General features: G+C 40.5%; 1 protein-coding gene across 9 annotated transcripts in view; it reads left to right on the top strand.

Moving 5' to 3' along the window:
* Positions 1 to 4,936: 4,936 nt before the first annotated feature.
* Positions 4,937 to 19,357, top strand: part of shank3a (SH3 and multiple ankyrin repeat domains 3a) — a 171,269-nt gene continuing 156,848 nt past the window's right edge. For 7 of the 9 annotated variants that reach the window (XR_013125742.1, XR_013125743.1, XR_013125744.1 and 4 more), the window contains exon 1: positions 4,938 to 5,288. Coding sequence is in view for 6 of the 9 variants with exons in the window: in XM_076993025.1 (XP_076849140.1) it covers positions 4,968 to 5,288 (321 nt within the window). In the remaining 3 variants the exon portion in view is untranslated. Of the gene's footprint in view, positions 5,289 to 19,357 lie in introns of all 9 variants that reach the window. The other 2 variants (XM_076993041.1, XM_076993032.1) reach the window with 2 other exon arrangements.

Genomic DNA, 19,357 nt, shown 5'->3' with positions numbered 1-19,357 from the left:
CTCAAGGAACATGAGCTGAACTGAGGGAGAGAGGTTCAAGTAAATCTGAGTGTTGTCTACATCGCTGCAACAAGATCTGTATCATCTTGGCCAAGATGAAGCATATATATGTATATATACACAAGAGTGACCCAAGAATCAAAACTTGAGGGACACCACAGGTCTCTGGCATTCTTTCAGAACATTATTTTATATTTTGAAAGTATATTTTCAAAGTAATTTCTGCCTTCAGTAGGAATGAACTGAACCATTTTAGGGCTGTTTTTGAGGGTCCAACTCAATTTTCAAGTCTATCTATAAGAAGTTTATGGTCAGTGCTTTAAAAAGCTGTACTGACATTGGGCAATAGAGAAACCGATACCTTACCAGAGCCTGTAAACAAATGTCATTAATCACCTATTCAGTGCTATGAGATGCATATTATTGTCAGTTTTGAAAATTGGCAGATGGGCGGATTTCATGTGGATTTTTGCGTATACTCATGGGACTGTCCTGACTTGATCATGTACAACTTCTGAACTATTTGCTGTCTATCCCAGGAACATGTGATGCAATACATGAGCTACCAGCACATCCACGGTGCCCATTTTCCTACCACAAGTCATTTCACAAATACGATGCTTTCTCTTATTGGTGACACAGGTGACTTTTGCAAAAACATCAATTTTGACGTCCTTAATGCTTCTTAGGTGAAGGTCTGGGGGATGGAAGTGGTGATGAGAACAGAACAGAAACATCAAAGTATAATTTGGCAAAACATACAACACAGCGTTTACCTCTATGCAGAAGATATAGTATTATACATACAAGATCCATCCAGTAATGCCGAAAGATACATTTTACAAATTACCTTGCAAGTTATTCAATTATATGGAATATGAATACCGTAATTCTCCCTTTTAATGAGGGAGGTTGTAATAATGTACCTCAAACCTCATCCCTTCCTTCCCTGTGCCTACACACCGCATCCAAATTAACTGATTAGGTTAATCAAACAAATTGAAAAAGGAAACATATGCACGTGACTAACGGTATGATTCACAAGGCTGTCATATTCTTTTTAATTATGAATTCAAATGCTAGTGTAAATCATAGAATATTTAAAATGTAGTTAAAGCTTTTGAAAATGGCTATATCCAGAATAGTTTATTGTTATGAGCTATAAAGTATGTATAGCAGAGACAAGAATTCCTATGGAGATCTGGAGTCCCGATCTCACCTTCAAGATCTATTCAGAACATAGTGACCAGACAGTGGGTTCTTTCAGATACATTCCTTTTAAATCTTTATTTCTATATGTGATATGTTGATTAAGTTTACCCTGAAAGGTTTAGTGCTGCATCTATTAGGGTTTATGTGACACAAGAACATTATTCACCCGAGCAGAGTGCACTATGAACATTTCTGCATATGCCTTCTGCTCTATCAATTTACTGTGTGAGCAAACAATCAATGCATTTCCCTAAAGTAAAAATCCTTTGTCTCTGGTTAAAATAAATGCAGTTGTATAAATAAATAAATGTAGTTGCAAAACATGTTTGTTAACTGTCCCAAAATATCTTACCTGCATCTTCAGTATGCTCAGTATTTTGAGAGATCAGATAATCCGATGGTAGTGAATTCATTAATAGCTCCTATATATTGATTTAATGAGTATGCAGTTTATTTGCATTTTCTCTTTCCCTTTCAGTGATTCAAGTGCGGTCTTCAGGGTTTTAAACAGGCCACTATCCACAATTATGTGGCACATACATCTTTAATCAATCAAATATTTGCCCAATTTGATCATTTAATTTAATAGAATTTGAAATATTTATTATTGGTAGTCTGTAGAGCAGACTCTCTGCTCAATATTAATGGCAATAGCAGTGGGCAGTTGGCAGGAGCTGCACACTCATTGGCATGTGTGAGGTATAGAGCTGGTGTGTGGTCTGGTGTGTGGGGTATAGGGCTGATGGGTGGGGTATAGGGCTGATGTGTGGGCTGGTGTGTGGGGTATAGGTCTGGTGTGTGGGATATAGGTCTGGTGTTTGGAGTATGGGTCTGGTGTGTGAGGTATAGGTCTGGTGTGTGGGGTATAGGTCTGGTGTGTGGGGTATAGGTCTGGTGTTTGGAGTATGGGTCTGGTGTGTGAGGTATAGGGCTGGTGTGTGGGGTATAGGTCTGGTGTGTGGCATATAGGTCTGATGTGTGCAGCATCTGACAGAGGACATAAAGTTTGTCAGGCTGGGATTAACCTGGATGTCACTCTCGTCCGGGTGAGCCTTGCTTCATCCAGGAGGGAAACAGGGATGTATGTTTCAGCCTTAACACTATCGATGCACGGTGGTGGTTTCTGAAATAACTGTTGGCTTAAAAATGCACATACATTGGCCAGTTTATGCGCAAGGCAAAGTGTAGTGTGGAAACATGAATAATTCACTTTGCTTGACAGAGCGAAAAGAGAAGCACTCCAAAGGAAAGACAGAGGGATGTGTTGGGATTCTACTACATGCTCCTGGTATACAGTATTATGATGGGAATTCTGATGCAGCTGTGTAGTAGGGGGCGTGGTCTAGAGAGGCAAAACCTCACTCATACAGACATCAAAGCCTAGACTCATGCATTGCTTTAAACACAGTACACGCCCTGTACCCAGTTAGTGTATCACACACTTATACACAAAAGACTCACTGTTAGATGTGTACGTGCATATGCATTTTGTATGCGTGTGCCTGCTTGTGTGAGTGTACGTGTGTTTTGCATGCAGTCCAGCTCAGTCTGTATGATGTAAGGAAGCTGAAATATGTTTTCATATGGCTGGAGATGTTCCATGATCAGAAGAGGAAGCTTCCACATAATCTATTGTTCTTTCATCTGGGATCACTAGATCTGTCTGTGACAAGGATTTATTACATTATACGTATTGTGCAATAGACAAAGATTAGTAATGTTAAGTCTGATGCATAGCTTCTTTTCCTCAGAAAATGAAGAACTGTAAGTGAACATCCTGATGTAGTTAGAGTGTTTGATCTTAATCTTTATATTGACTTTGTAGTATTGTTCTATAAGTGTAACTAGTTCTGCTTTAAGCTTCCCATGCAGAATTTTGCAATGCTGTGCTGTGATTGACAGTGTCTTGTAGTACAGTGCTGTGATTTACAGTGTCTTGTAGTACAGTGCTGTGATTGACAGTGTCTTATAGTATAGTGCTGTGAGCAGACTGCTGAGGTGAATTTCTGTCAGCAGCAGTGTTAAGTTAGCTGCCATCAGTCTATAACATGTTTGTGCCCCTTTCTTAGTTTCTTATCTGAATAGTAAATGCTTGGACATTGTGGATGAAGATAAAACAGGCTGACATATATGAAATTTATGTGCTTGCTTCTGTGCCTTTGTAGAAATTTTCTCTGGGTGATTTTCTAAGTTACATTTTTAAGTGGACATAGTTTAAGGTAAATCATATAGGTGGCGTTTCATTTGTGAAGAGTCCTTCTGTTTATAGTCCTCTCAAAAATCACTCTAAATATTTTCAAGTTTGATTAAGCTAGATAATAATAATTAATGAAAAAATCAACTGAATCAAAATAGTTTAGAAATAGCCAAGAGATGTCAAGTCTGGGTTACAGAGGAACGCAGCCTGTTGAGTGGCACACTGCTGTTTAGTGCTCTGTCTTTCTGAGTCAACAGTAGTACCAGTAACAGAAGAGCACATTAGCCTTCCTCTAAACAGCAGTTTAAACTCTGCTCTGTTTTTCCATCTGCTGCCTGTCTGCTTTGCCATTTAACCTCCCAGAGAGACCAGACTGCACCATGGAGAGGCAAACTGTGAGCGTTTAGCCTGAAATGACAGTTTAGGAAAATTATAAGCTCATGTAAGCGAGGGTAAAAGAGAGAATGAGACTCACAGTGAGTGAAAGACATACAGGCAGAGAGAGAGAGTTAGACAGAAAGAGAGAGGGAGAGATGACCATTATAGTGATAGGACGAGAAGACAGAAAGTGGAAAAGAAAGTGAATTATGCTGAGGGAGAAAGGTAATGTGAGGACACACTAGATGTTCGAGTGAGATGATGGAGGGTGAGGTTGGTAAACTGATTTTGCCCAACAGAGAGACACATAAGGGTACAGAGGTGAGTGCCTCGGGGTATTCCTATCGACCCAGCCTGGAGTGAGGGGCATAACATCGTGTTGATCACACCAATGGGCCAGGGCCAATCTGGCAAGTAGTGACTGTGGTCCACTTCAACTCTACTCGAGTGCGCAGGCAGCATGTGTGCACGTGAGCTCTGAGGGTTTCTTTCTAGTTTACTCTCAGCCCCCCAGGACAGGTTTGGTTGGGTATGTGTCTGTAACCAATGTGTGTATGATACCAATCATTTAGAATTTTGTGTCTTCATTCTTGTTACTTGATGCAGCATATATAATATGATCAACATTGGAATTTTGTAGTACCGATATTAGTGTTAATAATATAAAAATTACATCAATGTTTTAGACATAAACTGAAAATAATATTTGCATTAAAAAATAAAAATAATATTTGCATTTGCGTTCAGATCGTTCTGCATTCTAATTGGTTTGAGTAATTTTATTCAGTTCAGTTTTCTTACCTTCATTTCAATGCTGTATGCAGTGTTTTACAGCTGTTTGTGTGTCCTGTAGAGTAAAAACCTAGAAGCAATGACTAGCACACAGCCTTAATGTGCTGCGTTACTGCATCCTTGGATGGTGATTGTCCTGTATTGTCCCGTATTGTCCTGTTGTATTGATTATTGTTCTTCACAACAGTTTTCCTTCCTTTGTTGGAACCTTATCACAGCAGACATCTAACCTCTCTCTCTCTCTCTCTCTCTCTCTCTCTCTCTCTAATCCCCCCTCCTTTTCCCCTGCTCGTGTGTGTGTGTGCGTGCATGAACAGCAGACCGGCGAGCATGAGCGTGTGCATGTGTGTGCGCGGGCTATGCAGCTTGAGCGCTACACGCACGGAGCATGCCTGTGAGCGGGGACGCCGGTAACCATGAGCCCCCCGCGCCCAGAGAGGCTCCCCAGCCGCTGCCGCTCCAGTCCCAGCCTGCGTCCACCCTCCTCCCCCTCGCTCTCCCCCTCCAGCTCCCCCTCGCGCTCCCTCTCCTCATCCACTCTCGCCCCGCGCCACCACAGCCACAGCCGCACCGCCTCTCCCGCGGCAGCCAGGGGGACAGCTCCCACAGTTCCCGCGGTGACGGTTGCCGAGCGCCGGCCAACCCCATGGAGGAACCCCAGGGCAACACGCTGGTCGTCCGCATAGGCATTCCCGACCTGCAGCAGACGGTGAGTCCTGTCATCTCTCCAAACTCTCTCTCTCTCTCTCTTTCTCTCCTGCTCTGTCTATCACTCCTTCTCACTCTTTTGCTCGGTTGTTTTCTTTCTTTTTGTCCCGTTCTATCTCCGCTGCCGGCCGACGTGCTTGTGTTTTATTTCCTTTCTTTTTTCTCTTTCCCTCGCTCTCTCTCGTCTGAATGAATGTAATAAGACCTCTTCATTAAGATGACTGCAGCTGACTTTGGCAACTGAAAGACTGAAAGAAAGGAAACCTGAGCACTGTAGGACCATTTACAGTCAGGACCGGCTTTTTTTCTTGCCGAGTTGTTTTTTCCGTCCTCCTGAGCTGTCAAACTTGACAAGTGTTGCTCTGTAGTGTAGGCTACTGTGTCCCTGAGGACTATTCAACACATGTGGTTGAGATGGATACGGTGCAGAGACAGAAAGAGGGGATGAGTGAAAGGAAGCAAAAGGAGGAGAGAGAGAGGGAGGGGGAGCTTGCAGAAGTGTAGTTACTCACCCGTTCAATTGTTTTAGACAGGTCGTCGTGTCTAGGTCGAGGCTTAATTAATTCTAAGTACAGTAGTGATTGAGATGGGATTGAGTAGATCTGGTCTGCTTGTCTCGGACCTACTGGTAGTGGAGAACAACCGTGCAGAGCCTTTGGTGCAAGGTGAATTGGGGGGGGGGGGGGGGGGGGTGTCTGTCTGGTATGCATGACAATATCAAGTTGATGTTCATATCCATATTTAATAAATATAATGACAAAGGGTCTCCAGATTTTCTTGTATCGTACCTCTTTTGTTAGATTGTTGTGGAACTAAGTGGATGCTGATGCTGTCCAAGTTTTATCCAGTCTTATCCTTATATGCAGTGTGTGGTGTGGGTTCTGCTAGCTGCAGTAAGCCGGTTTGGATGAGACTTGGGAGTGCAGTGCTGATCCGCTTCATCGCTGTGCTGGAGAAAGTGTAGTGTAATTCCTGTTGGTTGCTGGAGTCCTGGAGACAGTATGCTGTAATTTTCCTTGATCCACTGGCATTTTTCTTTTAATTTGTTAATTAAGCTTCCATGGAAAACGTGTTGTGAGTTTGTAAGTGTGTGGTGAGGGAAGAGAGAGAGTACAAACACAAGAGGCCACAGACATCAGCATGATTGGTGACTGATCTTCTGTGTTGGTCCTTCTCCACCTCAGCTCTCTGCTTCCTTCACTTACAGCTGTGTGTGTTTGTGGTAGAGGGAATCAGGGTGCTGCTATCACACACAATAATCCTGCAATCCAAATGGAGTTGATCCGAAGGACACCAACATGCCAAGTAGCTGATCAGATCTTCATACATACAATAATCAGGGTTTTCCTTGGGGTAGGGTGGCAGTTTGAATGAGGCTCTTTGTGGAGATGTTCACATTTTGTATCTCAAATCTTAAGTGCAAGGAATTAGATACATAATTCATATAATTAAGAATTAATTACATAATTTTTATTTGTTACAGTAATAGTCAGGTTAGTGAACATTCACTATGATGAAAGTAATACAAGGCTTGTGTGTTTAAGGACTCTAATTACAATAAGAAAGCCCGAGTGCATGTGCTAGGGGGCAGTGCCTCCTGTGCTAATAGAACTGGGTGAATGAGAGCAGAAAAAACTCTGTAAATGTCACAGTTTCACAAGTATGTTTCTGCTCCATGCTGCTTTCAAATCTTTATGCACACATACTAAATCTGAACACACTTTATTATTATCCATATATTATACCACACAGCAGGTACATTATGAAGAGAAGGATCCATCTAAGGTTATTTACTATTCAGGTTTGTTTCACGTATCAGTCTAATGGGCAGTGATCTGTAGAGTGTCTCTCTAGCTTTGATGTGTGAGTGTGTACACAGATAATATTGGTTTCGGGCTGTACCTCACTCTTCTCTGGCATCACTGATTCGAAAATCTGTACCAAATCCAAATGACTTTATCAAAATGTGAAATTAATTAGAACTTGGCCTACTATTCAAAAACAAACTGGATGTGGTTGGATGCGAGGTAAATTAGACCACCTTTGATAGATTGTGATTTTCTTTCTTATTTATTTTAACTGTTTCCTGTGACATGCTTGGGATATGAAATTGACAAAAAAATGTTTTATGCAGTCTTTGTTTGTTATTGTTTCTTATTAAAAATCACTCATTATACGTCTTACCCTAAGCAGGATTTTGTATTTTTTCCAATAACCAGAATAAAATGTTATTAAGAATTATTAATATTTACTTTTTATTCCATAATTACATTTTATATGTACTCCTCTTGGATTAATACAGTTATCTTTTGATCTATCAACCTAACTGTTTATCCACTTTCCAACAGTTTTTATCCAATTCCCATTTTATATGTTACCTGAATAAACAGCAGGTATTTGGCTGAACAGCCATGGTTGAACAGTTCTGCTGTTCCCCATGCCCCCCCCCCCCCCCACCCCCCTTAAAAAAGAGTAATTGAGTGCAAAAAAGTGAAATAGTGAGAAACCTCACTTAAGGTTTTTGGTAAGAATATCTCACCAAGAACAAAGGTTTATTCCCCAGTACTGAACTGTGAAGCACTCCTACAGCCGGCAACTGCACACTCAGGGCTGAACCTCCACTGAGCAGCAGGAATCATGAATAATATGGAAATTTCAGCACAGAGTAAGAAATGGGTTAAGGATGGTTAAGCACTCCTCTGTACATGAATACTTAGTGTGGAAGGTAGTTTTCTACTAAGTTAATGGATAATTGAATACTACATAGAAAGCATGTCTTCATGAAAATCACCATCAAAACAATGATGAACTTGAGTGATACGTTGACTTCAGTTATTGTGTCATGGTAAAAAGTGAGGAGTAGACTAATATACAAATGCATATAATGTATTTGTTGTGTTTTGCTTTTGCTATCAAATACTTTGGATTAGAAAATAAACAATGGCTGCAAAATGAAGGCATAACATCTCATGTACTTGTTGTATGCATTATTCCCCACATTAGTGAAGGCATTGAACAAGTTAAAGTTTTATTGCAGAATTTTATTGTAGAATTTATTGCATTTTCATGCCTACTTTGACAATCCGTACAACATGTTTCTTGATAGCAATGACTGACGATCTCTTGATCTTCCTATCTGATAACCTACGAACTCATGCAAACATGCAAATGATAATTAGTCTGCGTCAAACGTGTAGGGTTCCACGCCGGGTATATGGCACTGTCATTGCCTAATCTGACATAGTAGCCATTGTGACAAATATAACATATTTATAAAGATATTGTTTAATCTGATCGCAGCATTAGGCCAAGACAAGATAATTATGTTTAGAGCTATTGATTAGAGCAGCGAGTAAGATATTTAGGTATATAAGCAGGAGGTATTTTACTTGGCAAAATAAAATTGGACAAATGAAAATGGCAAAATGAAATGCCTAAAATGCTTTCTTCTTTTCCACTGTTTGATCCCACATGGCTTCAGTTTTGTTAAGGTTGGAAATTTGTTCTACGCAATCTGCTCCTGTTGCAATAGTTATTGTGGACATCAAGGAGAGGTTATTTCTAAACGTTTTGGAAAATGTTAACATTCTTTACTTTTAATTGTTTTTTATTTGAATTAATTCTTCATTATTGTTGTGCTGAATGTTTTATATGCAAATAAACAAATTGTGTCCTGATAAGTAACACTTGAGTCTTGAGTGGCTGAAGACTTTGGCATTCTACTGTAGTTTTATGTTTAGGACTCACTGGTTGACGTCCTAAAATCTGCTACAAATAAACATCACTTCTGTTCTTTCTGGGAGATGTTTTGCCAGGCCTGTAATGCAATTATTTTTAGGACTGTTTGTTTTAGGCTCTTATTGCTTTTAGTATTGTCTGCAGTAAGAGATATATTTGCTAAATATCATATCAAAATTTAATATGTCTTGGCTTCGTTGGTGTTGGTGGTATAGTGGCGAGCATAGATGCCTTCCAAGCCGTCTAGGGTTGATTCCTGGCCAGCGTGTCTCTTGAGGGGCAGTCATGTTCTAGTGGTTAGGGACCATAGGATTGTGGGTTCAAGGCCCTTGAGCTACTTCAATAAAACATAGCCAAAGTTTAAAACTGATAAGTATTAGTTATATCTGATGTAACACCATCAAACTAGGTAGACATATTTTCAGAAATATTTTACAAATTGAAGAAAGGCTTGTACGAGGCTTGGATAATAACACTTGAGCGGCATCTGTACACCTGTGAATGTGTCCTGCTGGCACCACTGGCAGTCACATTAAAAGGGAGGTTAGCCAGTTCCTCTAGTAGCCATAAAAGTCCTTCCCTCTCTGTTTTACAGAAGAGGTAAAGGGAGCATGTACAGTGCCTCCACACTCGTATTTCCATTTGTCCATCATTTTTTCCTTTGAATCTAAATGGAATATAGATTCAGTGACTTTGCACTGTGCTTTTTCAGCTATGTTTATTAATGTTTATTAATGGGTAGGATCCCAATATTATTTAGTGTAGTGATGTAATAATGTTCATGTCCATTTGACAGAATGTTCAACCTCGCAGAATAGATTCACATCTGTGTCTTATGTTGGGAGAATAGCAACAATAACATATATATTTACACCCGACTCCTTCTGATAGCGCTTATGTGCAGTAACTAAGAATAAAAGAATGACTTTATGCCATTGTTGGCTCAGAAACAACTAAGTAGTTAATCATGCATTTCCAGTCACCTGAGTGACAGATGTCGATTACATTCCCCGAACTGTTGAATTACAGAGTGGAATTACAGCCCAGCATCAACGGCAGTGTGGAAGTGCGGAAGTGCACACCTCTGAGAGGCAACGGCCATACTTCAGATCTGCCTCTTACACAGATCACATTACTTCAGGTGGAAATGAAAGTCTCACTACCTCATGTCCAGGGTTGGTTCATCATCAGCACAGCTAGAACCTTCTTTTACACAAATTCATTCTTTTTGTTTGTTTGTTTTGGCCCTCAGCTCTTGGGTACGAGTGTGTTGCCAAGCAGCCCAGTGATTTATAAAAGAACCAAAATGCTATACTTCCAGTCACATTTGAAATGTTCTTCATTGCACCCTTCTGAGTCATTTGGTCATTTGTGTATTATGTGAAGTAGGTCTGTGGATGCAGTTGGGTGTTGAGCTGCATTTGAGCTCTGGTTTCCTGCTCTGGACTAGACTGGTGCAGATGAAGAGCATCTATACAGTTGCAGAAGAGTAGAAGCCACAAGTCTGCACAAGTCAATTTTCTGGTGTTGCAATTATGCACATAATTTTATGCAAATTAATTTCATTTTCCTATGCCTGTTTTGGTGGGGCCTTTTTCTCTCTATCTCTATCTCTCTCTTCCTCTCTCATGGCATGATGAAAAAGTCTAATGTTGATAGATTCATTTTATCATGACAGAACCTTTGTAGTAATGTCGATAATAAGACCTCATAAATTAGCCTCTCTTCACTCACCCACTGTAAAAGACCTTTATGTCCTTTCTTTCCTCCCCTTCTTATTCTTTACTTCTTCTGTGTGGTCATCTCTCCATCTCTCTTGCTCTCACCTGTTTTGGTGACCTTTTAGTTTGATGGTCACCCTTAGATTATTTGTAGATTATTATTTTCAGAATAAAATAATAATACTCCTGAAATCTAAATGGAATATAATCTATACTAATTAGTCTAATGTTAAACATAGCCTTAACTTCAATCCAAAATCTAAACCTAATTTTAAACCAAACTCTAATCTTATTGTCATGGTAGGGAGGCCACCTGCTGGCCGCCTCCCCATCAGCAGTGGCAGTATTTCATGTAGTCCTGTTGACGTCCCTCAGGTGGGCGGGACCTATCAGGAAACTTGACATCTGAGGGTCATTTGTCTGTTTATATATGTTGTGTCTTTGTACCAGTTGACTGCTGGTTATTGTATCATTGATTAGGATTAGTTCATGGGTTTGAGTTTGTGCACTTTATCCTTTAAATCCCCCCTTTTCCCTGAGACTGGCGTGAACACTTCCTTCTTATTTGCACTCCACGCCCATCGCACTTATGCATTTTGAGAAGCAGGCAAATTTCAAGCAATTGTTCACATTTTGTGCATCTATTGATAATCTATAGGTGTCGTCAAAACAAAATTTCAGCCATACATGTACTCTCTCTCTCTTTTCCTCCCATTTCCTCTCGTATGGGTTTGTTGTTTTGAAAGCATCTTGCCCCCTCTTCTGGCATGCGTGTTTGGTTGGCGGAATGATGCTATCCATCACTGTAGTGACGGAGATGTGGTTTTTGGAGGCGTCTCACGTTCCCCTGCTGCTATTTTTAGCTCATTCAACACCAACCTGCATGAACGTGTTTCCTGAGCCATCCAGCCAGATCACCATCTAACCACCCTGCACTCTCTCTATCTCCCTCTCTCTCTGTCTCTCTCTGTCTCTCTCTCTCTCTCTCTCTCTCTACCCCCTCTTCCTGTGTGTTTGTGTGTGTGTGTGTTTGTGTGTTTGTGTGTGTGTGTGTGTGTGTGTGTGTGTGTGTGTGTGTGTGTGTGTGTGTGTGTGTGTGTGTGTGTGCGTGTGTGTGTGGCGGTTGCACTCCACTTTAGTTTTATAGCTGTATATTGAAGAGTTTCTCTCTGTATTACTCCTCAGAGCTGTAGGAGATTCTGTCTCTTTAAAAGATTGGTTTACACAAACTTTGTGATGTTGAGTTTTTGGTGATAAACTTTCATTAAACAGCTACATAGTTCCAAAGCAAAAACTAATGAAGTACAATTTGGACAAATGGAAAGACTGTTAGATTTTTAGTCAGCCATTTGAAGAGTTTGAATTGACTGAGTTATCTATTATCTTCTGTGGTCACAGAACTTAAAAACAACAACTTGGGGAACTGTGGTTCCAATGGAATATACACACAGGTATTACAGAAAGGCCATTTAAACCCCAGGATAATTTGCTGGTGCACATTTGACAATAAAGAAGTAGTGGAGTAATTTTTTAAAGCTTATTCAGGGCTGATGTTGAAAAGGAAGAAGTGAAATTCATTCAGCCAACAATCACCCACATTTACATTTTCCACCCATCCAAAGTGTGATTGGTCAAAAGCCGAAGTGAACAGCCACCAAACAGGTATTTAATTTAGCCAAATAGTTAACACCCTTTCTTTGTGGTACCTTAAAGTAAATCCCTTGTGAATATGCATTATACATTATCATTACTATTAACACTGGGGCTCTCACTTTATATATAGCCTACATATATAATGCAATTTATATGTATTAACATTTACTGAGATGTGAAATGTGTTTGTTTTAATGTTAAAGACAGAACAACTTTCCAATATGTTATTCATTGGGAGTGGTGGATCTTAGAGCGGGCAACTGATAGGACATGGAAAACCATGTCAAGAATGAATCGTATGATTCTGACACATCTGCAAATAGTCAGTGTTAGAGAAAATATGGTCTTCAAGACCCAAAACCTTTCCCAGGTGCGTGATTAATTTTCTGGCAAACTAGTAACTACCGGTAGTAGCTATTTTATTTTTATTATATTTTATTTGTTTGACTAACTTTGAGGTAACCTGACAGAAATAAAGACACTATCCTGAAATCTCCTTAATACAGAATATCACGATTAAGCATAAAAAATTATGTCAATTGTTATTTATTCTGAAGCTGGGCTGCATTATATTTCTCTTTTTGCATCTTTTCATGTTGTCTCCTCGTTCCATTTGAGCTGTGTTTAGTGTTCTCACTGCCTAACAGCCAATGGGAGTTGAAGCCCACTTAGCAATTCACACCCTAGCACACACACATGCACGCACGCACACACACACACACACACACACACACACACACACACACACACACACACACACACACACACACACACACACACACACACACACACACACACACACACAGAGAGAGAGAGAGAGAGTTATTGAGAGAGCAGTGAATGATTCATTTTTCTCTTATGCAGTTTGTACAAGTGAGCTTGTGTATGTGTTACAAGATCCTCTTTTCATCAGTGTTGACAATACCCTTACCTGCTGATGATGAACGAACATGTTGCAAATAGTGTTGTTTACCTACATGGTTTAGATTAGTTTAGACATGTTTTCTGTTGCCTTAGTAGATGTGGTTCTGCGTAATGTTCTAATGTTCAGTGATGTGGTGAGGTGTCTCCTCTACTGGGCCACTGACACTGAATGTGTTATCCATCCAAAAATGAAACCATATTGCATAAGAAAGTGTAAGAGCATATATACATGAATAAGTTTTCTGTTTTGTGTTTGTGCCTTTTCTTATGAATATAATCACTGTCTCAGTGAGATCACAGTTTATACGACATGAACTCTGTCATGCAAAATGTTGTTTTTTGTCCCCAAAGTGCAGCAAGGGATGAGAGTTTATTGAATAATTAAAGAAAGCCTCTGATTTTACTTGTCACATTAACCAAAAATAGTTGCTTCTCATATCTATTAAATAGCTGTGAGTGTGGAGTAAAGACACGAGTAAAGACACTGTCGATATGAAGTGTTTTAAAATTCAATTTAATTTCATTGTGTCTAAAAAAAGTTTTAGTGTGCCACCTTCGTGTGTGCATGTGTGTGCACGTGAGTATGGGAGAGTGTGTTGGGTTTTGACTGACACTAACAGTCAGGCTGGATGACGGGCGTTCCAGGCTTGTCAGTAGAACGCAAAGGAGCTTCATATAGCTGAAAGGGGGGAAGGAAGTTGCTCTTTCTTCACTCTTCCATCAAGCTTGTGCTGTGTCTTTGGCCCTTGCTCACACTTGTCCTCTCCTCTACTGTCACGGTTCCCTGCTGTATTGTTGCAGTTCCCATTTTGATAGTGTCGTGTGCTTTTGTTTTGCTTTCGTCTTCTTCACCTTGTGTTCTGTTTTATATTCCGTGACCCTCGTTCTGCTCACCTTTGTCTTCTGTTCTCCTTGTTTGTCAATGTGCTTAAACCTCATCTCGTTGTTGTTATTGTTGCGTGTATGTTTTTCTGTTGTAAAAGTTCCCTGGCTTATTTGTCACCACATCAAAGTAGGTTTCCCAAGTTTTTTGAGTTTTGTTTTCTTTGTTTTCCTGTTTTATTATGTATTTGTTCTATAGGGTGAATCTGGGTAAATTTCCAACTAAAATATGTTCACCTACATGTTTGTATCCTGCCTATGCTCACTATCTGTTAGAGAGCACCCAACCAAACTACAAGGACACAACCAGTGAGTATCTACCTGAGTAATGGACTTGTCATTGGGGCATGTCAACCGCTGCCTTCCCTAGGAAAAATAAACTCTTTTGCGCTGTGGGAACAGGCTCCAGCTGTATGCCTATTAAACGTTTGGCAAGGGTGCCTCTCCTAGATTTCATTCATTCTGGAGTCCAGGCAGATGTGTGGGATTTCTTTCCTCAATATTTGTCCTTCATTAGGAAGCTCATTGTGGCACAGAAGTGCTGTGTAGCCCTCATACAGGGTGCACTCTGCCACCAGCCATGGCATTTCATGGAGTTTGCATGGAAAAAAGGACCCAAGGTGAGATGGATGGGGTTTCTCGTCTGGCTGATGGAGTGGTTTGTACCCAGGGCTAGAGACCGGAATTTACCCTCATCCATCTCCGGCCCCCCTGCCAGAGTTCCCAGCTGCCACTGCTTCACTGCCCCTGTTCTCAGCCTCGCTTGACCACCACAGCCCTGCTGCTCACAGTCCTAAGCCCCCCTTCCAGCCCGGCTACCCTCAGTCCTGGATATCTGAGCCCTATTGCCCTCAGTGCCGGGCGTCCCAGCCCCACTGCCCTCGGCTGTGGTCCTAGCCACCCCAAACCTGCAACCTCCGGTTCTCACCACCTCATCCTACTGCTCACGGCCCCGACATCATCAGCCCCGGCGCCCTCAGTCCTGGCGTCTCCTTTGCTGACTCGCTCCCTTGTGGTCAGCTGGACACACCACCCTTCCACATGGATGCACCAGCCCTCTGTGGAGCTCCCACAGTCTCTGTGGTTCTTGTTCCTGCCTAGGCTACTGCCCTAATTCCTGTACTGGGCACGACTCCTGCCCCAGTTCCCCAGTGCCACTTCAGCTACATTTCCTGACCAGACACCCGTTCCTACCCTGGCTCTCCTCTCCGCTCCTATTGGTCTGGCTCTCCATACAGCCCTGGACTGCTCTAGCTCCAGTCCCAGCTCCAGCTCTCCTCTTACCTGCCTGGCTTGTTTCAGCTCTGGTCCCGAGATAACCCGCCTCAGGATTAAACACCTCCCTTTTTTGTCCATGGCACTTTGAGAGTCACACGTCAGAAGGGAGCACGGTTATGGTTGTTTACACTTTTTAGCATTGCAGTTGCCATGGCAACAGAGCCATGTGCTTTTGTTTTGGTTTACTTCTAATTCCCAAGTTATGTTTTGCGTCCCCTCCCCTTTACTGTGCTTGTGTGTTGCTATCCAGTGCACTTAAACCTCGTGTTTCCATTTCATGTTTGTATCGTATTGCCAGCACACATGTACAATACATATTTACAAGTGTTTTGCTTACATATTTGCTTGGTTTCTTGTTTTCATTCAAAAAAAGTCCCCAAAGTGCTTCTTGTATTTTTCCATTTGTTTAGCTGCTTTGTTATGTATTTGTCCTCTGGGTTGATGGAGCATTATCTGAATGGGGGTGGAGCTCCATGTGAAGCACATTTGCATACACATCTGTATCCTGCATTGCCTCACTATTCATTAACATTTTAAATTTAATATAATAGTGGCATAATAATAGAATCATTTTAAAAGCTTATTCATTAAGCAGCTCGACACTGATGATAGGCTGTCTAATGTGTCCTTGTCTCTTCAAAGTTGACTGCATGACTTTAAACGTGAGTAATGAAGCTTCCTTTAGTCAGGCTCTGTTACCTTTAGCTCTGCTTCCTTCTCAAATATCCTCCTCCACAGCAATGAAGAAATAGCACCACACGTCTGTGATCCCTTAATGAATGGAGGAGTGAAATAATCTTTATTCCTACTCCACTGAGCAGAAGCATATTGTGTTGCTAACATATACATCCAATATATGCTAAACATAAAGGCTATGTGTTAGCCACATCACTAGCCCACTGATTATGCTGTATCCTACATGCCTCCTAGCCCAAGGTTCTCTGCGACAAGAGGAGCTCAGCTTCGGGTAATGTGGTTCACTATGTAGGTCAGTGACTACTGTAGGCTGTGTATACACAGATATACAGCTCTGTGATTCAGTATTAAGTGTGTGCTTATTACAAGTGTTTGCACAAGCCATATATCTGTATATTGGGCCCTGTCGTAATAGAAGGTAAAGGGTCTGGCACTGACTTTGCAAATGAGTTCTGGATCATTCTGAACAGCATAGCAGATCATTTTGGTGGATGTTCATTTTCAGGAAGGCCTGTTTAGTGAGGCCTCTTATTTCTCCAGAATAGGATGGGTTCTGGAGATTTGCAGGATCAGCTCATGGGTTGGAAGCAACTTGTGGGAGTTCAAAGACATGTTGTCTTTATTAGATTGTAAAAGATTCTGTGATCCAACATTACTAATGCAGTATACACAACTCGTGCTTGCTATTCATGTATCATGAACACTCTTGTTAACACAAACATGTTAACATAAATAACATAAACATACACATACACAAGCACATAAATAAATGCATGCAATGAATATTATTTTCTGAAAACTCAATGGAGCCATTACCCCATTATAACATACTGTTTGTGGAGTGTTTATGCTAGGTAGGTAGGTAGGTAGATAGACAGACAGACATACAGACACATACATACATACATACATACATACATACATAGTTTCTGCATATTCAATGTGCTTTGACTGCAGAAACTGCAGGACTGGTTGCAATAACCCACATAGAGCAAAAAAATAAATAAACGACTCAGTACTCACCAAAGCTGATATTCAGCTCAGCACTTATTCTGACAAGTATCTTCTTTCAGGTGTTCTTCATTTAGTTTATTTGTTTAACTTTTTCTTTCCTCCGAAGAGCAAGAGGTCATTTAACCAATTTTATAGGCAGTCACAGAAATAAAATCTTCCTTTGATTGTAAGACACCTGCATATCCTCATCCGCAAGCACACTGCCAATCATCAGAGTCAACCTCACAACACATATAAAACTACATAGAGTATGTCAACATAAATCTGCAATAAGAGATTTATTACCCTGTCATGTGCCATAAATATCCATTTTATAAACCCTATGTGATATTGTCAAGATTACAATTGGACACATTATTGCTGTGAATGAATTATTATGCCTGCTAAATCCAGCATTTTTGAGAACATGTCACTTTTGTTATGAAAGGTGACAATCACATTTATTTCATCTTTATTTCAAAAGTAGGTTTTACCTGGGATGTTCATTCACAAATTCTATGGTATTGAATACTGTTGTTTTGTAGATCTAGAATCACTTTATAACCTGGTCCTTAATGCACTCAGAAACCTTCCGCATTTGCTTTCTTGGATTTTATAAATTTAGCAGTGTGTGACGTGTAACATTGAGGAAATTTTGTTTAGATTAGCTGTTTTGTTTGTATGGAAAGTTGTGAAATTGTCATGAACATCTCATAATAAGGTCATTATAGAAAACAATTCAATAAATAAATTAATTAATTAATTAATTAACAAAAAGAAAATTGGAAATTGCATTATAGTAAATAATTTTTTCTAGAATTCTTTCAGTAGCAGGTTTATACAGCAGGCTAATCAACTATATTTTTCTGCGGGCCAAATTTGGCAGATAGCTCTGACCTGTGGCCCCGGGGGGCAAATGTAACACTCGTGACTAGGGCTGGGTATCGATTCAAATTCCAATAATCGATCCGATTCCGATTCTGAAGATTAAGAATCGATTTATTTCGATTTAATCCGATTTAATCGATTCGATCTGATTAGATCCAATTTGGGGTTTAGTGTTATAAAAAATGTATTTGAGCTGTTTCCTGACTATGTACAGAAGCAACATGTTAAAACTAGTATTATATCGGTATTAATCAGCAAATAGTTGGTAGTTGGTAGTTACTGATGGCTGGAAGACTGGTGAAAAGGGTCATCATAAATCTAACTTCTAGAAAGGTAATAAACAGGACAATAAACAGAGGACATATTTGAGGTGTCTATATCTGCAACAGTGGACTCCTACTGGGACACTAACCAGTGCATTATTATTATGATTGAAATAATTAAGAATTCACCCAAAAGCTGTTGCTACCAAATGCATTTTTATTTTAAAAGTGCTCACACTTAATAAACTGAAAGTATAAAATGTAAACGTGTATTTTTCTTTAAAGTGCGAATATAAGAACAGAACTGTCCCCGACCCCTCCGTGTTGGGCGTGTGTTAACGTTGTCTGCGTCTACTCGTCTGCGTCTGTAGATCTCCATGGGTGCGGGTGCGTCTTGTGATAGTTCATCTCACCTGTCTCGTCACGTGGGGTTTGTGTGTTTGCGCAGCGTCCTGTGCTCGTCGTTGTTTGAGTCACACATGTTCTATGTAAACGTGTTTTATGTGCGCTGTCTGCGCTTCGGTAAATTTCATAAACGTAACGATTTGGAAAGGATTCTGTCTCGTCCATCGCATTGCGCCCAACATTACAAGAACATTTTAAACTTTTTAAAACTGTAAAAACACTGGGTAAACTGTCAGTGACATGGAATAACTGTAAATAGTCATTGACACTGGATAAACTGTCCTTCTGCTTTTACATTGCCGATTTGACTATCGTCGTTACCGTCACTGTCCGACGCCATGTTGTTTTACAGTTAGTTAGACCGAGCACGCCTGCATGAATTCAGTGACGAGGCGGGGGTAAAAGTTCACAAAAAAATCTTTGGACGTACGATTATCGATTATCAGATCATCATATGCGAATCGATTCTGAATCGGAAAATCGATTTTTTCAACACAGGCCTACTCGTGACGGAGTGTTTTTTCAATAGCCCTGAAATAAATGCTCCGGTTTAAAATGTATTCTGTCAAAATAAAAAAAAACATTTTTAACAATTTATTCTGGGTCCAAATGGGATGGCATTTCGGTCC

The sequence above is a fragment of the Brachyhypopomus gauderio genome, chromosome 2, assembly GCF_052324685.1.
Source record: "Brachyhypopomus gauderio isolate BG-103 chromosome 2, BGAUD_0.2, whole genome shotgun sequence".
NCBI lineage: Eukaryota > Metazoa > Chordata > Actinopteri > Gymnotiformes > Hypopomidae > Brachyhypopomus > Brachyhypopomus gauderio.
This window is presented reverse-complemented; position numbering and strand designations above follow the sequence as displayed.